The sequence below is a fragment of the Adelges cooleyi genome, unplaced genomic scaffold, assembly GCF_023614345.1.
Source record: "Adelges cooleyi isolate 19-005CV unplaced genomic scaffold, UGA_ACOO_1.1 ACOO_flye_CR_arks_rails_tigmint_CR_PRNA_30, whole genome shotgun sequence".
NCBI classification, from domain to species: domain Eukaryota; kingdom Metazoa; phylum Arthropoda; class Insecta; order Hemiptera; family Adelgidae; genus Adelges; species Adelges cooleyi.
In genome coordinates this window covers 14,934,395-14,955,362 of record NW_026095971.1, presented here as the reverse complement: position 1 = coordinate 14,955,362, position 20,968 = coordinate 14,934,395, and the positions used below count along the sequence as shown (strand labels likewise).

The 20,968-nt window shown below is 35.2% G+C and overlaps 1 protein-coding gene across 1 annotated transcript in view; it reads left to right on the top strand.

Annotated features, from left to right (window-relative positions):
* The window catches only part of LOC126838519 (zinc finger SWIM domain-containing protein 5-like), a 44,795-nt gene extending 27,164 nt beyond the window's left edge, over window positions 1–17,631 (top strand). Inside the window, exons 5-16 of the mRNA XM_050573011.1 lie at window positions 5,575–6,023; window positions 6,467–6,621; window positions 6,828–7,687; window positions 7,760–7,929; window positions 11,472–11,716; window positions 11,798–11,949; window positions 12,029–12,192; window positions 12,357–12,504; window positions 12,577–12,695; window positions 13,276–13,494; window positions 13,588–13,783; window positions 14,217–17,631. Coding sequence (XP_050428968.1) covers window positions 5,575–6,023; window positions 6,467–6,621; window positions 6,828–7,687; window positions 7,760–7,929; window positions 11,472–11,716; window positions 11,798–11,949; window positions 12,029–12,192; window positions 12,357–12,504; window positions 12,577–12,695; window positions 13,276–13,494; window positions 13,588–13,783; window positions 14,217–14,569 — 3,230 coding nt within the window. The 3' untranslated portion in view covers window positions 14,570–17,631. The remainder of the gene's footprint in view (window positions 1–5,574; window positions 6,024–6,466; window positions 6,622–6,827; window positions 7,688–7,759; window positions 7,930–11,471; window positions 11,717–11,797; window positions 11,950–12,028; window positions 12,193–12,356; window positions 12,505–12,576; window positions 12,696–13,275; window positions 13,495–13,587; window positions 13,784–14,216) is intronic.
* The last annotated feature ends 3,337 nt before the right edge of the window (window positions 17,632–20,968 follow it).

Below are 20,968 nucleotides of genomic sequence, written 5' to 3'. Positions count from 1 at the left end.
TTGCTACATATCGTTTATAATAATAAGTACTTTACACACTGCTTAATAAATAATTAACAACCCGTCATTAACGAATAACATTTAATCTTAATTATACTATTGTATACTTATGTAGAATTGCTTGTATTATATCGTGGCGCAAATGAAATTGCTATTATACCATAATTAATATGCGGTATGATCTACTATTGGGTTATGTTATCTATATTATCGTAGAATTACTATTTACAAAAAGAAAAAAATCGTTTTTTCATATTTGTCTTTGGTCGTATCAACTTAAACGAACCGTTATCGGGTTAAGTTCGTGCGAAATGCATGTTAATATTCGTTTGTATTCGAATATTAAGCCGTTTTTTATTATTAATATATTATATTATACTTGATACCAACTGGTCGAGGTATATCTGTTTGATACACGCCGAATGTGAACCGTCTGTCTGCGTGTTTAACCTACTTAGCGCAGCCATTGCGTTACGTGCGCTAATACGTATTTGTACTAATACGTTTGTAGCAATAAGTATACCATATTATGTATAATATTGTATATTGTATTATACATCTATAGAAATAAAAATTTGCCCGCTCAACGCACATTATATCGTGTCAGTGTTGACCTCCACAGTGGGCATACTAATAATAATGATATTGTAATTTATAATATGTAATACTGCACGACGGATAATCAAATTGCTCCGAGCATAATAATATTATAAATGAGCTCATGTAAGCGTTGTATATTATGATTGGCCGGTGCACCGTATATACAGCCATAGTGCGGTTACTGTTTAACGCTATTAGCCAACACATATACAGTGAGTAGCCGGAAGCGTAGGCATTTTCTAAAAAAACAATTTGTCGAAAGCTGCACACGGCCGCGTGTCCATTATCAAAGCCTGGACTAGGGCGATCACTGGTTTAGAGGGAGCAATACTTTTCAATAAATCCTTCGATGGTCAGCAAAAGAAAAAAGTGTCCAAGAGTGTAAATATTTTTTAAATTTATGTGCTAGGAGCCAATGAACACTGTATATTACTTGGATGATAAAATAATTTTATTTAATAGTCTGTACAATGTGTATGTACAGTATGTATGCTAGTATAGTACAATAAAGTAGAAAATAAATTACAAAATAAGTTTTTTGTTGTTCTTGTAAAATCGATAGACCAGTCGATACATTGTGTTCCATTATACGCCTGCAAGTATATAATACATCCTCTACGCCGCATTTGTGTTGAACTAAAAAATTGGTGTCACGACAATACCTGTCATAATAACTTCCAAAATTACTACTATTATCTGTATTTGTTATTATTGATCGGGATGTCGATTAAATTTCAGTTTTTTCACTCAAATTTTGGAGAAATTTTGGAGTCGTGCTCCAAAATTTCCACCTGATGGGGTATATGAAACTGGTATTTTTTAACTAACCGTGGCCCGTGGGGGACGTTTTACTAAATAAAATAATAATGCTTACAATGTTATTATGGTACGTCATTAAAACCGTACAGTTTTTAAGTCGAGAAAACTTTTAGTCACTCTAACCCATTCTGTGATTATTGTTCTACAATATTACAAAATAATACCTAATTTAACCGTGCCATGATCAAGATTTTCAAGCCATCTAGAGATAACAAATTATTATTAAAAGGATTCTACACAGCAATAATAAATAATGTATTTGAAAAAAACATTTTAATGCGAAGTATAATAATATGTATAATTATATATTTTGGCAAGAAATTAAATACTAATAAAAAAAGGTTCCAAATATTATACATAAGTTATTTTCTAAGCCTTCTACGAACAAATAAATAATACTTTCTGCCAAACCTCATCAAAACATTTAAAAAAAAGTTTTATTTCAAATGTTTGAGTGGGATAAGAATTACTACAACGCTCTAAGTCATTATGACTATGTGGGGTAGTAGTTAGTACGCAGTCGGACTCATTGGAATACCTATCAGAGTTCCTTATAGAAATAATTGTTATTAATGGTCAATTATGTACAGAATCCGATGTGGATACATACAAATTCCGTTATCAATTTTTTTTTTCTTAAACATTCGCTGTTTACGAACGTGTATTATTTTAGTGTAACTATATACCTTTTATTGATTTGACTACTAAGAAAAAACATTGTAATGACTGAGGAATCGATTGTTCAAACTATACGCATTAACGTTAAAAAAGATTATTCGTCATTATAATACAAATATTAAATAAACAGTTTCATAAAAATTCATTTTCCTTGAAAGTGTTTTTTTTGGCTGTTGGTTTTTTGACGTATTGTCTATTAGTTAGTGGCAAATGCGTGTGTTCAGCATTAAAAAAAAAAAAACAAAAAAAAACCGTATGTATAATTGTTAAATTATAAATTCATAGTATGTCCACTTGGCTGAAAAACTAATTCGGTTTGCCTTAACGTTACTCGGTAATTTATTAACTATTCGCATTCGATTCTAATTTGATAAAAATTCAAAAAAATAATAATATTTTTTTCGTTTTCGTTAGCATCCCAGATGTTAAACTTATACAGTTTTAATATTTATTTTTACTTTAAACTGCGGTATGTTATTGTTATAGACTCTACAATATAGAGTATAGACCTTGTGACTCAGAAACGTTGCGGTGGCGTTTAAAACAATATTTGTCCCCCGTTGCTTATGATATTTTTATTCGATTAAAAACAAATATTTGTTAGAGAGCCAAAGCGGACGATAAAATATATTGTTATATAATTGTATTTCCATAGCCGTTTAATATTGAATTAAAAAACTTTCCATGCACACCAACTGACGGTTGTACTTTTTAAATAATAATTATTGCAAATCACGATTAAAAAAAATTATTTTTATCATCATTATTATTATTATTATTTCTGTTGACAATGTTTTTGTTAAATTTTTCAACCAAGGTGAACACTGAACACGTGTAGTTTTTTAAAGAATCGTCACACGGTTAGGTTAGAATGTTAGCTGTTGTCGGACCACAGTCCAGTGTTAGTCGAAACCGTCGAGAAACCGAATATTGACGAATGAACTATGAAGGGACAAAGCGCGTACGGCCGGACAAGGTCGTTGAGAAGAAACCGTTGGTAACCCGTCGTCATCACGTACGGGCACAGACGATCTTTCCGGCTTGCCTGCCCTCCAGTGATGTAATGGAAATCGTACGGTGTCTCGAAGAATCGAGCTAACAATGCGAAAACACCTTTTTTATAATTTATGAAAAAAAAACTTTTATGTATAGTATTGTTTTCCCGTCTGGTCGGCATTAAACTCTGGTCAACAGAATCCACTAGGTTTTTTTCGGTACACTTATCTCCCAACCAGAGCGGCGGCGGTAAAATTTGTTACACTTTCTATTTGATTGGTACAGTCTATCTGAGCAAGTATGTTTGCGTGTACGAAAGAGAGGAGGTAGACAGACAGAGGAAAAAGTGATTTTTGTCGACGCCATTTCCTCCGTGTTCCACGCCAGCTGCTGCACTTCAGTGCGACTACTGTGCGTATATATGCAGTGGTATGTACTCTGTGGTGCGTGTGTGTACTCGGCTTATGCAATGTAAATTGAACTGTGTTTAGTAAAGTATGGCCGCCTACTGAGTGAATGGGGTCTCCGCCGAATGCTACACGTAAATAATAACATGTAGTATAATAATAATATAATATTACACACACACACACAAACGAACCTCGCGCTCTTCATACACTCTAACAAGCAATTGCACTAACTGTAATATCCGGTGTGCTGTTCCATTGTTTTCCACACTAATCTTGGCACCGGAACCGGTCGCTAAAATAATATTACTATTCCTCCGGTTTATTATAGTGTCAGTTTTCTTCAATGCAATAATAATAATACATTAAATAATATAGTAGTAGATCTTACACGGCCGTAAAAAAAGGTATAATATGTATATGCTAATTACAAACTTACCTGTCCACTCCGATTGAAAAATAATTACGCATAAACGGGTTGAACGCGTTTTTCCAATTTGTTAAAAATAGGTTTTGTGAACACTTTGGTGTCAAGCAGTATGTCGGCATTTATTTTTAATCAATATTTGTTGGTTTCCAACGGTACGTAGGTATGCTTATACTTATACCTATAATCTATAGGTATATTATTTGACGATTGAATAGGATTTTTTTTTTTTGAGCCGAAGAGTTTTTATTCAATAAAATCAAACCGGTTTGGTTTTTATCGACCCGAAGGCATGCATAATACAAGCCGTCGATCCCACGACTACTTAGTAGAAATATTACCAGATTTCTTTTTCTCATTTTTGAAAATTATTACAAAAAGAGGTTACCGATACTATTTTAGTGTTGGAACGAAATAATTAAAAATGTATTTGTCAACGAACCACAGGGTGCGCGTATAGGCAACCAAACAGGCACCGAGACAAAACCGTGGGATCGTTTTTCGGAAATCGATTACTGCTGCCGACGCCGAGTCGTTTGTAAAAAAAAATATATGTGTATATATAATATAAATCACCGTGACTAAGGGGGTTGTGCCCGGATTTTCGTGGCCTCTTGATTTATTGTGATAACCTCTGGTGTGTGTGCTCGTTGTATCGTCTGGGAAGATAAAACTCAATTAACGCGCTCACACAAGGAATTACGTTTAAGATTTAATTAACGACCGGCGAAAAGTAACGTACCCCACCCAGAATACGACCGCGTTCCCGTCGAATTCTTCTATGCCGTGTATGCAGTGTATGTAGTGTGTATCATCGTAATAACAATAATGATCACCGGTGCATTACACTTACGGATTAGGCACCGCGGGTATTTATGTTGTACGAGTTTCTGCGAATTTCTGCCTCTGGGTTTCCCCTGATCCTCCGACAAATGCGACAATTTCTTTGTGTTGATCGGGAAAGAACATTGTGCATAATTTACAGACGACGACTAAAACACGTATGTATAACAGAAGCCAAACGTTTCGCAAAATCCAACCCGGCCCATGATTGAGGTAAAAAAATATATTTAATTTGAGAAGCCGGCTAAACGTCACCTGTGTTGGCAGTAATAACGTTTTAGTAATTAGGGTCGTCTGTCAATATATTGTATTCCGTTGTGCTGTGTCCGTTTTTTTTAATTTTGTCCATTCAGAAATCGCCCCTAAAAAATGTATTATATGCTTTGAATTATGACAGAAGATTAAAAAATATAGAGTCCTTATTAACAAGGCCGTCGTTAGATATTTTCCACCCTAAAGCGAAAATTGCAATGCCGCTCTTCAAACACAGATGGAAGTACAAGTAAATTACAAACTCAAAACCCCACAAAACTGATTTATATTACGTTATATTATGTGGAAATTTTCGGTTGACTTAACCTGTTAGAATCCTTTGGTTTGCGCTAAAACCTCTAAAGTACTGTAATCTAGTAAACCTTAAAGAATCAATTCCCGCAAGAAGCGTTATAGGGTAACAGTTTATGGCTCTAGCGTTCACCCACTGTCACTAAACAATTACATAGGTGTTACCACTATAGACTAGGAAAGATCATGATGAATATTACTTTAAATGTTGGCTGATCGTTTTGTTTTGTTGTTTTTCAGGAGCACCCGACCCAACTGCTGGACCGAGCGCCGACGACGAACATACGTGGCACCTGGATGAGGAACAAGTATGCGAACAAGTCAAGTCGTACCTGACCCACGGAAGCTACTATAATGCCAACAAGCAGCTCAATTCCCTGTTCGCCAAGGTACGTGAAATGTTGCGGGCCCAAGATTCCAACGGCGCTCGCATGTTGACCCTGATCACCGAACAGTTCTTGTGCGATCCCCGGCTGGCCTTATGGAAGTCGCAGGGCACTCCCATCACGGACAAATGCCGGCAGCTCTGGGACCAGCTGGGCGCCCTATGGGTGTGTATCGTGTTGAACCCACATTGCACCAACCAGGACAAGAGCCAGTGGAAGACGCTGCTGGAGAAGTGGACGCACGTGGACATTTGTCCACCTGAAGACCCCGACATGTTGGCACTACCTCCGGCTTTTAACGATGTGAGTATACACACAAATAACTCGAATTAGTCTAAAGTTAACTCTTCATCGTCTGTTCTTCATGCTATCGTGTTTATTATGTACAGGGATGCGTCTTATATCTTTATCTGCGTATAAAGAATTGTGAACTAAATTTCGGTTGTCGTTATTTAAATCTTTGTGAATGCATTTTTTAATGATCAATTTGCTCATGGCGTTTTTTGTGTCGGTCGATTATTTAGGGTCGGCTCTCTAATTAGTACTCACGTCATACCAAGTTGTAATACTATTATAAATTAACGAATTGTTAATTGGCCAAAGTAATGTATAACGTTACCAATTAACGGTCGAACACAGGGAAGTCTTGTACAGCATAAACGGGCTTCTGACTGCGATTTGTGGCCCATTTTGTATTATTATTATTATCATTGTGTAATGTAATGTAAAACGTTTTGTATACACAGAGAAACAACCACCATGCACCGGCAGAAAACGCATCCGATGACGACGTGGACAATGCCAATTACAGACCATCGTCCAGGTCGAGTAGATCGAGTCCAAGGTACAGGAGCAGTTATCCAAGCACGAGCCAACGAATAAACCGAACGATATTCCATAGGTTAGTACAACATAGCAGTTTATCTAATTTTATGAATAAATGTTAATTACCCGATTATAAGTGTTCACCGGATAATGGAAACATACAAAAGCCAAAAGGGTTTTAAATTACGATGGTATTTTAACCTAATTGAGCTTTAACAAGTCATTCTAGTTTTAAACCGCGTAGTGTAATTATAATACAAACGGTTTGCGTTGTTCATGCAGGGCTCTGGACGCGGTAGGCATGTCCTGGGACAACATACACCTGAAGAACATTTTATCCAGCGACACGTACAGCAGTCACATACCGGACAGCACACAATCTGGCAGTTTCAACTCGTTGGGTCAACCCTTGTGGCACGAACCGTTGGCCACGTGCGCTTCGCGTGTGGACGCTTTGAGGTCTCACGGCCACCACGCGGCCGCCCTGAGATTAGCCGTATGCGTGGTGCGTACAATGAAACAGCAACAACTGGACGCGCAACGGCGGTGGCAGGAGAGCCAAAAACCACCGCCTCGGTGTCCGTCGCGACACTCAAACCCGCCGACCCGGTGCTACGAGCTGCGGCCGGCGCAGTCGTGTTCGTACGACACTTACTCACAGACTAGGCCTTGTTCTTCGCGGTGCGCACCCTGCCCGATGGTCGGCTACGACAGGCTGTCGTCTCCTTCGTCCGCGTCTTCGCCGTCGTCGTCGTGCAACTTGTCACGGTGCGGCTACAACGACTCCGGCTCGTCTCGTTCCGGATACGCTAACGCCGGCTGCACCAGTTACAGGTGCACGGCGTTTGCGGACTCGCCTAGGCCCAACTTGTGCACCGCGCCCCGTTGCAACAGCTACTGCACGTACTACGACAATCACCCGCGGACGCCGGGCCCGTCTTCCGGGTCGGGCTACCGGTACCCGGAACGTACCAACAGCCGTAACGGCTCGCGGAGCAATTCTAACCAAAACGTGTTGCACAACAGCTGGACGGAAGGATGGGTCGGTCATCCCATGGATCCGATCGGCTGTCTGTTCGACACACTGACTGATGCTTCTATAGTTCCTGATCCAAATGTGCCTCATTCGTCGTCGTTTTTCGGTCAGTCCTCCACAGACCTTCCCTCCGATACAGTAGAAAACGTCACACTCAACGCCATTTCGTTCGTTTCAGACGCCAACACGTCAGAAGAAGGAGGCAGCCTACGTCCCACCCCCCGTCTCACTCACATACCGGTGCTCGGTTCTCAAGATCGATCTGAAACTTATCTCTCGCTGGCCGTCGAAGTGGCCCTCATCGGACTTGGCCAACAGCGTAACATGCCACCCGGACTATACGCTCAGGTATGTTTTGGACATGTGCGTACAATATACATTAAATAAACTGGATCGAACTTCGGCCGGTTAATGAGTTACATTAACTTCCTCGATATTTATGTACATTATAATTAAATAGAATATTAATTTGAGGTTCGTTGATCTTGATTTAACTCAAAACTTTGTATTTGGAAAAATTGTGTTTTTATTTTTACAAAAACAAGACATATTTATCTAACTCGGCGGTTTTATTTGTTTCGTCCAATCTCATAATTTAGGTTTCTTTTTACTAATGCTAATTTAGAATTTTTTTTTTCATTAAAATATAATCGTTATGGTCTTCAAGATAAAGAAATGAGGGGAAAAAATTGGATTATCCACGATTGGTCTTGTCTTATTTAAAGACAAATTGTCAATTTATTGTATTTACAAAATATGTTCAATAAATACAATTTCAATACATTACATAGTGAAGGGTTTTTAAATGGGGTTTATCTTATTGGCCCACCATAATTTGTAGGCATAGTTCCACTTATGGGTTCAAAATGATTATTTAGGACCGCGTTGTAAATTCCATACAGAGGTGATGGGTTTGTCGTATCTATAATAATGTTATAATATAACATTACACCGTACATTATGCGTTTTTTTCCTATAGGATTGTTTACACTATTCGCTTATAATTCGGCGGCTTTGGTGATTTGAAAAAAATATTAGATTGGTTTAGACATCATTATTAACATGTCGTTATTATGCAATTTCAATGTTGTATGTATTCGATAGAATTCAACGTTGTATGGTCGTGGGTATATATAAAACTCGAATTAAACGAGGACGATCCTGATTCCTGGTAAACATCCACCCACAGACCGTCATTTTTGGACTAGTCATCGTCGGATTATCTCTAATAAATTAAACGCATCTTCGCCTAGAATCGTCTTAAAGTCCACTAGTTAAAAAATATGTTATGTGAGACTCGACCCTGTTGACATGGTTCATTTGTCATTGGCAAATTATAAACACTTAAAGGCAATTTCTATTTAGTACGGTCGTTTTTTTTTTGTTAGGACTAGAGCATTCGGTTTTCCAAGTCGCCAGCGTGTCTTTGTAATTTTTAGCGAGTTCTCTTTTTGTAGGCGTGTCGGAGGAACACACACCTTCTATTATATTGTTATTAGATATAAATTGTAAAATTCGACGTGAGCTGTAACATATTATATTATATGGCCGATGCGATTTCTATTCATTTTGTATTTATTGCTGGCCGTTTATTATATTTTCTTTTATTTTGCCGTCCAGTCGCACAGCGTGCTGCTGGCGACCCTAACCGATTTTTTGGCTGTTTTTTTTTTAAATAACAAGTACACTCAACGACGCCAGTCGGTGCGCACATTGTCCGAGCCTGGTGGATGGTCCGAAAATCAAATCAAATGTATTTTATTTTATACGTTGTTGTCGTTAAGCCCGGGGACCCTTGTCAGTAGCCGAGCATATAATGGCGTCTCGCTTTTTATATTATAGAAATCGGCTTGTGTAATTTATTTATTTTCGTCGGTCGTGGCCCAGTTGCCGTGTTATCCTTAAAAAACGGTCAGTTTTTTTTTATTCGGTCGACTACTGCGCCCGTGAACGGGTCTCAAAGTTCACGGTTACCATCGAATTATTTCGTCCAAAAGGTCACCGAGGTCCACACGGCCGTGCTCGATTGCAATAGTGGTTTTGCCGGCGCATCGGTTGCACAATACGTCTTATGTCTGGACTCTGGCTCTCCCGTACAGGCTGTTTCTTGTTCGAGTTCAGTTTCTTTAATTTTCGCGGTGAAAGTCTCGCTGCCACTCCTCCGGCCAAAATGTTTTTTTTCTGTTGACCAAAAAACAACCGCGGTAGGTCGTCCCCTCTGCAGCTAGCTACCCCTTAGGCCGCCGATGGGTCCGCTCGGGCGATTTAGTCCACTACAATATACGGCTGACCGGTGACCCGTTATCCGTGTAACGCTTACTCAACCTGTTTTTTTTCTTCTAAATAAAACATGCGGTGTACCAGCTCCTCCGACCCGTCAAACCTGCGATCCACCAGTAGCGTTAACAACGAGTCCGTTTTTATGACCGACCACGGCGGCTGTTAAACGCGGAAAACATACTAAAGCAAAGCAAAAAACGTGGCGGCCATCTTTGCAATTAGGTACTCTTTTGGCGTCATCACGAAATAAGACTTCACTAATTTTTCAATATGTATTATGGACGAGGGGGGGGGATAACGCTTTTCAATAAGGATAAATCGGCCCCATCGTTGACCTGTAATGCATGTACACATAAAAACATAATATTTGTGACTCATATGGTTAAACTCGAAGAGGAGGAAATGTTAGTTAAATAAACAAATTCTAACAAGATTTCCTTTCTTAAAAGACAATAGGCATAGGGGTTTCACGGAGATAAAGATATCCGATATTAAATTAGCCTTTATTTTTAAGTGGGGTTAGTAATATAAATTCAAAACGCGATTTACCTTTTTATCATTAAACGCAAGCTAGGTAGAAATAGAACAATAGTCCATAATGGTACCTGTTCATAAACTATTTGTAAATATTGTTCAACTGAGAAGATGCCAGATAGTAATATACATAATAGACTGGTGAACTCTTAGTGATCTTGTATGGTTATAATTTCGGATTTTTCTCAAGCAAGTTTGTTACGAGCTCGATGTGCCCTCAAAATCGAAGGCTGCCCCTCGAGCTACAATCGCTTATCAATTATTGTAATTATTGTTTGTGTTATGAAAATGGCGATGACCTATTTATAATATGTATTTCAAGTTCACGTAGATGGCCGAGACCGAAAGTGCATACTACGCACGCACGCGCTAAAAAAAAAATACAAACGTTTTCAAAAAACAACTAAAATATTGCGTTTCTGCGAGACGCAAACATGTACCTATTCGGTGTCTGGTATATTTAAAATTATAATTTTTTATTTGTGCATAATTACCGTTTTTCTATAAACTCGTTGGTTTCAATTTTTGTTTTTCTGCTTGCTCATTAAAATGGCCGCGCTGAAACGTTTGAATCGAAACTCACGTGTGCGAATAATAACCGTCAATTAAAAATAAGGTCGTTGTGGGTATTAGGGATACATATTATGTATTATGTGCGGCGTCAATTGTGAAATTTCGAAGTAAATCTACTCCAGTTTACATGACCTTGGACGTTTTTTTTTTATAAAATTATTAGCCGTTTTAAACGTACAATTAATATCCTGTTCAATTCAAGAAATCACTCATAACAGCTACAAACAATTCTCGCAAATGTGGCCCCCATTTCCATAATCCTTTCAGTCATAGTGACCTATATATCAATATGGAACGTCTACTTTTTTGTTTTAAAAGCGTTAAAACATAATTTGTTCTTCTTCATACTGTTAGGATGTACAGCGTACACTAATACATATTGCCACGTATGAGCTTGTCCCGTATTGTTAGTCATAAATAAATTTAAAAAAAAAACCAGGAAAGTCGCTGTGTATTCAATTTTTATGTGGTTACCAGTTTTGATGTTTTACTTTCTTGCGTAGGAAAAAGCATGCAAACAAGAAGACAGACTGATAGCAAAACTCCAAGAGCTCGATATGGATACGAACCTGGTCGGTGTGCTTAGGAGACAAGCCATCGTTCTTTTGGACGGCGGTCCTACCAGTGGCTTGGGTTTGGGCGTGCACAGAGACAGCATACCCATGCATACGTTCGCCAGATTCTTGTTCGTCGCTTTGCTCGACTACTATCCGGACTTGGCCTATGAAGTCGGTCTGCGCGCCATGAGGTATGTTTATACTTCTACCGTCCTGTATTCGTGGCCTGTATTTGTTTAACATCGCCTTGTGTCCTCGTCCAACGTATTTAGGTTGCCCATCTTAGAAGACCATGAAGATTCGGACAATCCAAACGGCAATCCGTCGTCGGTGATGTTGAACCGCTACCCTCGCTGGTTCACTCTGGGTCACATCGAAACTCAACAGTGTACTTTAGCTTCGACCATGCTGAGTGCTGCCAAAGGTGAGTTCGAATAGCCTGCACGTCCGGTGTGAATAGTATTTTTATAAAAAAAAAAATACTTTCTTTTACTTATCTATAGGGGAACTACTCCGACTGAGAACGGTATTGGAATCGGCGCAAAGACACATACACAGTTCGTCGCACTTGTTCAAACTGGCCCAAGACGCTTTTCGATTTGCAACTCCTGAGAATGGACCCAGACACCCTCCTCTGTTGACCGTCGCCTTCGAACTGGGACTGCAAGTATGTAGCCAAACCTAAGCTAAATGCAACAAAAAGTTTTTATGCTATCACAACATCTGCCTTGATGTCGCACAAAAAGCTCTCCAGCATCGTTACAACTGTTTTTTTGTTTTCCTTATTTAGGAATCTTCTTATAGACTTAAAATTGATTTTGTATTGCACAGGTTATGCGAATTACCTTGGCGTCTTTGAATTGGAGAAGACGTGAGATGGTTCGATGGTTGGTCACTTGTGCCACTGAAGTGGGCATGGATGCTTTAACGTCGGTCATGCAAAATTGGTTCCAACTGTTTACGCCCACGGAAGCTACAGGTAAAATGAGACTTTTCTCGATACGCGAATAATGCTTATTAAGGCTAATATGTTCTTGATTAAATGTCCCAGGACCCGTTGCCACGACCATCATGTCTCACAGCACTATGATGCGGTTGAATTTATCATTTGAACAACAAGAACAGTTATCTAGCTACGCTCGTACATTGGCTCTTCAGTGCGCTTCTAAAGTAAGAACAATAATAGTTGTACTATATAGATACACTATGTATGTACATTATAAAGTAGTTTAAGCAGGGCCGGTGCTAAGAAATATGCAAGGGGGGGTGTCAAAATGAAGATGCCGATTTTAAAATTTTAATTGCCGACTAAAATATTTGGGTACTTTCTTAAATATTTTATGACATTTTACAACACAAGTCACAATTTTTTGCTAAAATTAATGGGAATTAATAATTGTTGAAAATTATTTTTTTTTTAACTTTGAATTATTATTTTTTTAAGTATTAATAATACAAACAAATTTAGATAATAAAAAAACCTTTAAAAGTTAAACTTTAATATGGCGTTTTTTTTAATGCGGACTATTTCCTTGTTCTTTCTTCAAAATCAATTATATCGAGAATATCTCTGGTGGAGTGTCATCCCCCCCACACCCCCTCTAAGTCCGGCCCTGAGTTTAAGAGGAAAAAGTGTAACCCTTTTACTTTGACAAAACTTTACTGTTAACGGTTAAATGAGGTCTTTGAATAATGTTGCTTTATACGGCCGTTGTATTCTAATGTAGTATTTTGTTTTTCGTTTTCTCAGGACCCTCCTAACTGTGCTCTGAACGCGTTGACATTGTGTGAGAATGACGCAACTGCGTTTGAAGCGGCTTATCAAATCGTGTTGGATGCCGCTTCTCACATAATGACTTCCTCTCAACTGTTCACCATAGCCAGATACATGGAACACCGCGGGTACCCTAACAGAGCATACAAACTTGCAATGTTGGCTATGAAAAACGTCCATTTAGCATACAATCAGGTCAGAAAACTACCGAATTTGTTTACAACACATTTGGTTATAGTACCTCTTTCTTTTGCCTAACTTAAAGTATTTTTTGTGATTCCAATACAGGACACCCATCCGGCCATCAATGATATACACTGGGCTTGCGCACTCAGCCACTCGTTGGGCAAAAATGAACTTGCCACCATGATACCATTGCTGGTTAAGAACGTTCAGTGTGCCACCGTATTATCAGACATTTTGCGTCGTTGTTCAATGACTCCTCCGGGAATGACTTGTGCTCACACCTTGCCGCCACCCGACAGTAAGTACAACCCTATTGGTTGATCAGTCAGAATTACTTACCGGCTTACCCATCCCGTATTAAAAAAGTTAAGATGAGATTAAAAAACATGTTATGCCGTGTTGTTAAAAATTCAATCTATTCTTTTAAAGATTTAAAGACTTTAATTTATATGCCTGTAATGGTTTGATGAAATAATTAACAACTAATTAATATTTCCTAAAAAAAGCCATTACAATCTCCTTAACAAATAGGGAGTGTATCGTCCTCTTAAACTTTAACTTAACTAATAATATTTCACTTAACAAAATTATTATATTTAAATGACTTGCCCTGCCTTATTTACTTATTGTATCAATGTGCATCTCTGCTTTGACTCACATGATTAGAAACGACAAGGCTTACCTTAATAGTGGCAATGGATGTTATAGATAACGTGGGATTTTTTTTTCAGGTAAACATCACCACCACCACCATCATCACCATCATCACCACCATCACCATCGCAACAATGGTAACAGTTCTTCTCGTTGTAGCATGATGAAAGGTCTATCCTATGAACGCGCCCCATTGCGTATACTGTTGGAAGCGGCCGTTGCGGCTTACGTTAACACCACCCATTCAAGGCTAACACACATATCCCCTCGACACTACGCTGACTTCATCGAGTTCTTAGGCAAGGCAAGGGACACTTTTCTATTGGCTCATGATGGCCATGCACAATTTGCACAGTTGCTGGACAACATGAAGCTGGCATACAAAGGCAAAAAGAAACTTATGTTCCTGGTCAAGGAGCGCTTCGGGTGACTAGGACACAGCGCGGTGACGCCTTTCCGCAGATGAAGTGTATTCATACATATTACTCGGTTAGACAAAGTATAAGACACCGCGCTTAACTGAAGTCATCGGTGAAGTTACCTAATATATATATATATATTTATGTATAAAAGAAACAACAACCTATGAACTTCTTTTTAATTTGATCTATTTGTGTCTACATTTACTTTACCCATTTTTAATTCAGGTAACCTGTTGAGTTACCATCTGAGTATGATACATATACATATTTTTACAGATGACTCATTTTACCTGTAAATAAACATTTTCCATGACAACCAATTGTAAGCCGTATAGGGGGAAAATATCCACACTATTCTCTTTTTTTTTTTATTCTAAGTATAATGGGTATGACCAAATATAATAATTATTTCTAGAAATTTAAACACTAATGATTATTATTTTTATTTGTAATTATTTTATTTAATAATTGTTGACTGTGATTGGATCAAACAAACTCGAGCAATGTCATCTAAGTTTTTATTCTAACAAAACTTGTATTTATTATGATTTTTTTCATAAATATTTTTTTTTCAAATAACTACTTTTATGAGTAATGTTAAGTTTGTTTGGTACTTTTATAATTTCCTATCAGTTTTAGTTTTACATAATGGAAAAAAACCGATTCTGTATTGTATTTTGTACAATTACCAAAAGTATGTGCAAACTACATTACGTATTCGCTCATGTAACTACAACCGTTTTTTATTTATACAAAACAAAAAACTGGTCTCCGATTTTATTTTAGTTTTTTAGTATTATAGTGCATCATTATACTTTTGTGTAATAATATACATGTATGTAGTTTGTATTCTTCATTGCTATGTATTGAATGAGTTTTATTATTAATATTTTTTTTTTTTTTACGTATGCTTGTACAATTTACATTTAAGTATACATATTATGTGTATGTTACCCCTTTGTATTTGTGCAATCTGAATCTATTTTTTTTATTATTATTATTATTATTGTTATTATTTTTTTTTTTGAAATTACTTTTTGCGTGTTTTTGCGTGAGTGTTTTTTTTTAAGTAACGTGTGATTAAAAAAAATATTTTTCTTAAACTGACGCCCTGCATAAGGGCAAAATTGATAACAATGTTATTAATCATTATTAAAAATAAGAGAAAAAGTCTTTGTTCCAAAAATGAACACATAATTCCCATAATATAATATTATATCCATCAAAGCAATATTATAATAGTAATAAATAATATTAATCAAATATGAATTTATATTTTTTTCTTTTTATTTATATTATGACTTAAGACTGTTGAATTGTATTTTTTTAGTGTAGTAATATTTTTTTGTATTTTTACGATAATAATATTTAATATGCAAACTAAAAATTTTCTTTATTCAAAACTAATCCCACGTTATATTTAGTTTTTTTAGATTGTAGTCTACTTACTAGATATAGAAATAATCTATTTTTTCTAATTATTGTAGTTTAAAAAATTGTACATTTTTGTACAGAATTTTAAAATGAAAGATTTAATGATAAAAATAAATACATATATTTTGTAAGACCAATTTGTATAAAATATAAATTTTAATAATAAGCAATGACAAACAAAAATGTATATCAAAATGATAAAAAAGATATCAGTTGTACAAAACTAGGTTACCTAATAATATTAGGCCTAATTTTGTAAGAGAAAAATTGACTTTTTGTGTTTATTTTATTACCAGCGTGTAATTTTCAATATAATATATTCTTTTATTCATTTTTTTTTTTAATTTTGCTCAATTAGATAACATTTTATTTGGATATACTATTATTACTCGTGTAAAATGAAAAAGTATTATCTCAAATGTTACATTGAAACATGTTAAATTACTTTCAATCAATGTTAAATGAACAACAGCCCACCTATATAATTTATTATTAAGATAGTTGTCGCTATGGTACCCGGTATACATACACCATTATGTCGATTAAGTATAACTTTTTTGCATTAAAAATCATAAATTAAGGAGTCTTAGAAGTAGCTAGTAGAAGTAATAAATTATAATAGTTAAGAAAAAAAGGAGAATAAACGATACTATTTTATTGACTGATACCCATTTATTTAAATTTATATTGAATATAACTTTTTGTACTAACATAATTTATATATTAAGTCCCATTGTGGACTAGGTACCATAGCAAATGTAATTGCGCTTTAAAATGTATTAAGTCAGAAACAGTGTTCACCTGTCCCATTTTCAGTGACTAGATTATAAAACAATAGCCTCTATATAATGTATTGTATTTTTTAATTTATGATTACAATAATAATTAAGTCTGTGTATACATTGATATATATATATATATATATATATTTTTTTTTTTATTACTATAATACTATTAAGATCTCAGTTAAGTGTTACAAATATGCTGCGACTTGATGAATCATACATAATCTATATATTTTTTTTTGTATTATTGAAATAACACATTTATCCTGTGTATCTTTTTAGTTTTAAAAGAAAACCAATTTACAAAAAACTAATAAATAATTTGAAGAAAATATGCTGCAAGTCACTCTAAAAAAAATAGTAAGACAATGTTTATTATATTACCATGTTCCGTTTTACCTAAAACGTCAAGCTAATTTTAAACACAATGTTACTAGAAATTATTAAAAGGCACAATATACTAAATTTCTATAATAATAATAACATATTGACAATACAATTTGTTTTCAACAATTGCAAGAGAATCTTCAGTTAAACTAAAAGTAATTGAGACGATTCATGATAGATAAATTTATATCATTTTTTCAGTACTAAATAAATTGTGAATAACGTTTAAAATAAAATGATATCAAGTTGTTTTTGTTCATCATTTAGGTAATAAACTATAACTATTGGCCAACCATTTGATACTATGAGTATCTTAAACTGTTGATTACTTATAACCCGTTCAGATTAATTTTTTCCAATTCTACATAATGCATAAATTACTAATATGCAATTTATCATTTCCTATAAGCGTGTGTAAAATTTTAAATAAATTTTAAAAAATAACTTACTGTATGTTGGAATATTATATTTAAAGAAGAAGTAGGTGTAATAAATAATAATATACTATATGAAAACTGTTAAATTGTAATAAAATATATTGTGTATTTTTTAACAATGTGTTATTGTATGCCATCGAAAATCAAAGAACTAATTTGAATATAGTTAAATATATATACATGTATTATGTATAATTTTTATCATTAGGGTAAATAATACCTAGCCTAGCTAAAAACTAATATGTGTCATGTACAAAAAATGTATTTTTATTTTTTACAATTTTTAAAACACCATCAATAAGTGAACATTTTCAAGGATTAATCGACAGGCTACAGTAAAGTATACAGCATGGGCTATACAACAGTGCTGACAAATTTATATAAATATGTACTATGTAGCCTCTTTACTAGAAATGAAAGTTGGTTAAGTAATTTTTCTTATCTAGCTTTCCATATTTTAAATAAACTAACGATTTACTGTTTTTTAAATTTAACAATTTTATACACAAACCAAGAGCTTTCAGAAAAGTAGTACGGTTTGATGGGAGCTGCGAGAAGGTTTTTTTTTAATGAGTTAGGATTTAATTCTTTAAGAGGAAACCTCACCATCCATGTTTTGGCTATAATACTCGTAGAATTTAAAAATGTTTACAGTTACACAGTCAAGAATTTTACTTGTACCGTAGCGTTAATATTTGTTTGTTATCTTAAAAGGAATCAAATTTATTATTCGTAAAGAATAATTGTTTTCTTTCTTTTATTTGTTTATTAGAAACTAGTTACTATTAATTAAAAAATGAAAACGCTATGGCACAGTTGACAGTAATAAAGTTCTACTTCTGTGTATTTTAAAAATTTGGTAAATCTATTGGGGAAACTGTCCTCGCAAGTTTGCCCCATGCAAAGCAGTTTTGACAACAAACAAAATTCTAATTATTTGTATAGAAATGATCAACCAATAAATAATCCTCAATAGTCAATACTGTAACCCTTGGTAACGCGCGCGGGGTAAAATTTTACCCCAGTCACATAATATAGTTGTGTAACTAACGTGAAAAGTTTACCTAAGTCACACTTTATTAAAGCGTGACTGGAAATCACGCGCATGATAGATATAGTGAAACACTATAGTTAAAGTTATAAATTCAAATTTTACGAAAAATACCTATACTTTACAGTTTACTCCTTAATAAATGGGGATGCCACCACTGTTTAATGGTTTTATTTGTCACGTATACTATTCAGAAAATAATTTTAATTTTATTCTGGTAGTGTACCGGAGAGCCTAACTCAGTCAAAAAACTATTTGATTTACATTTATTTTTCCTATGTCTCTAGAATGATTGTTAGAATAAAAAAAAGCATTTTATTTTACGGGTAATTATAAATTATAAAAATTCAAGAGATTTTTGCCAGGAACTTTTTTAGCATCCTCGCTTTTTAGTTTTTCCCCATACACACGCAGTGATCAGAAAGTCGATCTTAGGGGAATTTAATTAATATTTAATTTTTCTTTCGTCTAATTAATTTGTAATGTCCAGTTTTACAGTAATAATGCATGTGATGTATAGATTTTTTTTTCAATTATATAGCATTTGGTTTAAGGTGTCTGTATGCTATGAAGTCAATTTCATGAGTGTGTATTGAGAAATATCACCTTACTATTCCTCTACAAGATTACTACTTGTTTTAAAAAAAAATGTTAATTCAGAGCTTTGAAATCACATGTTATGAAGTATTAGATTTTTTTTATATATTTCGGTACAAGAACACGATATAAATACAACTACTAACTAAATAAGAAGTATTTTATGTAATAGGCGTACAAGGTTTTGTCAAAAAATTAAATGGGCCCCTAACAATAGGTTGTCGTTTTTTAACAACTGACCAAGAGACGAATGCAATTTGGACAATAAGAGGTTGGAACATGAAGGTATGTATGCCCCACTTAAATGTGTAGTTTCCCTAACAATTTCCCGTCTACAACTTTAGAAACATTTAAACATGTTAAGCTAATTCCCTATTTTCCCTATAAGTTATAGCTCCCTTTTGGATTTCTTTCTCAAGTCGTAACTCGTAAGCTATTTAGCTACGTACTCTACATGTAGGTTTACTATGTGAATAATGTGCACACGCCTATGATGCGTGTATATGTTGATTGTCGTACTAATAATATTACAAACACAGAACACTACTGTAAGTCTGCATATAGTCATATTCATATTGAAGTATAAGCCAACGTCGTTTTGAGATTTCCCTCAAATATGGTACAAGCATAGTTAAATCCAGAAGGAATAAATCACGTAATCACTCGCTCTCGAGCGTATAACAAAATTCATGTTCTCATTTGTATACAATAAATGGGTATAAGCCATATGGTAATAGACACTTGTAATAAATTTACATTCGCCCGTAATAAATTGTAGGGCATATAAGAGTCATTGCGAATCTGTTTACCGACGTCGTATTGAATATAATGGAAATATTAAAAGAACTTCTACCCATAAAAGGTATGCAAAGGGGAATAAAAACGAAGAAATTATTATTCTAATACTTATTAAATTTCTTATAAAACAAACAATTCATATTCGTCAAAACCTCGGGAATACAATAACAAGATAAACGTTTAATGTTATTATTAAATTAAAACGAATGAACATACGATGTCACGTTTGTATCAACTATCAACGACATCGCAAATAGTTTTCTTTTAATTGAACATCAAAATTCAAAAAGCCGCGACAAAAGGAAAACGTTTTGGAAGTCGATGAGTAGACAGGGAACCATTTAAGATGCAGTAGCTGAATGCAGAATAAATAAAGTAGATTAAAAAATTAATCTAAAAATAACGTTTTTATGCGTCTTTAAAAATATAAAATAACCCTCCGGGGGTCTTGATAACCAAATAGGACAGGTGAACTAGAAAAACGTGGGGCGCATCTTTCTACTTAGATATTAAAATCTAAGCTTTCATGCTAATGCATTAAGTTGTCTCTTATAATGCTGCCTCTCTAGCCGAACGGATTAGAAATCGACATTATTTTAACCCCCTTAGGGGTGGAATTTTCAACCTCTTGTGGATTAACAATGCATTGCCATCGAATTGTGAGCTACCCTAAAAGTTTCAGCCGGATAGCTAACCGGGAAGTGCTCGACATTTGAGTTGCAAGATTCCACCCGGAACGACAAACGAGATTGTGAGTTCATAAAAACGTTATAAAAATCGTTTTGTGTGGGTACTGCTTTTGTATGGACGAAAATCCTTTGAACGGGTATCGCTGCTGGACTGGGATCCCATTAATGACCTTGAATTGAGGTCAGGTGTGACGGCACTTGCAATACTTATTATACTGTGTATTTTAAA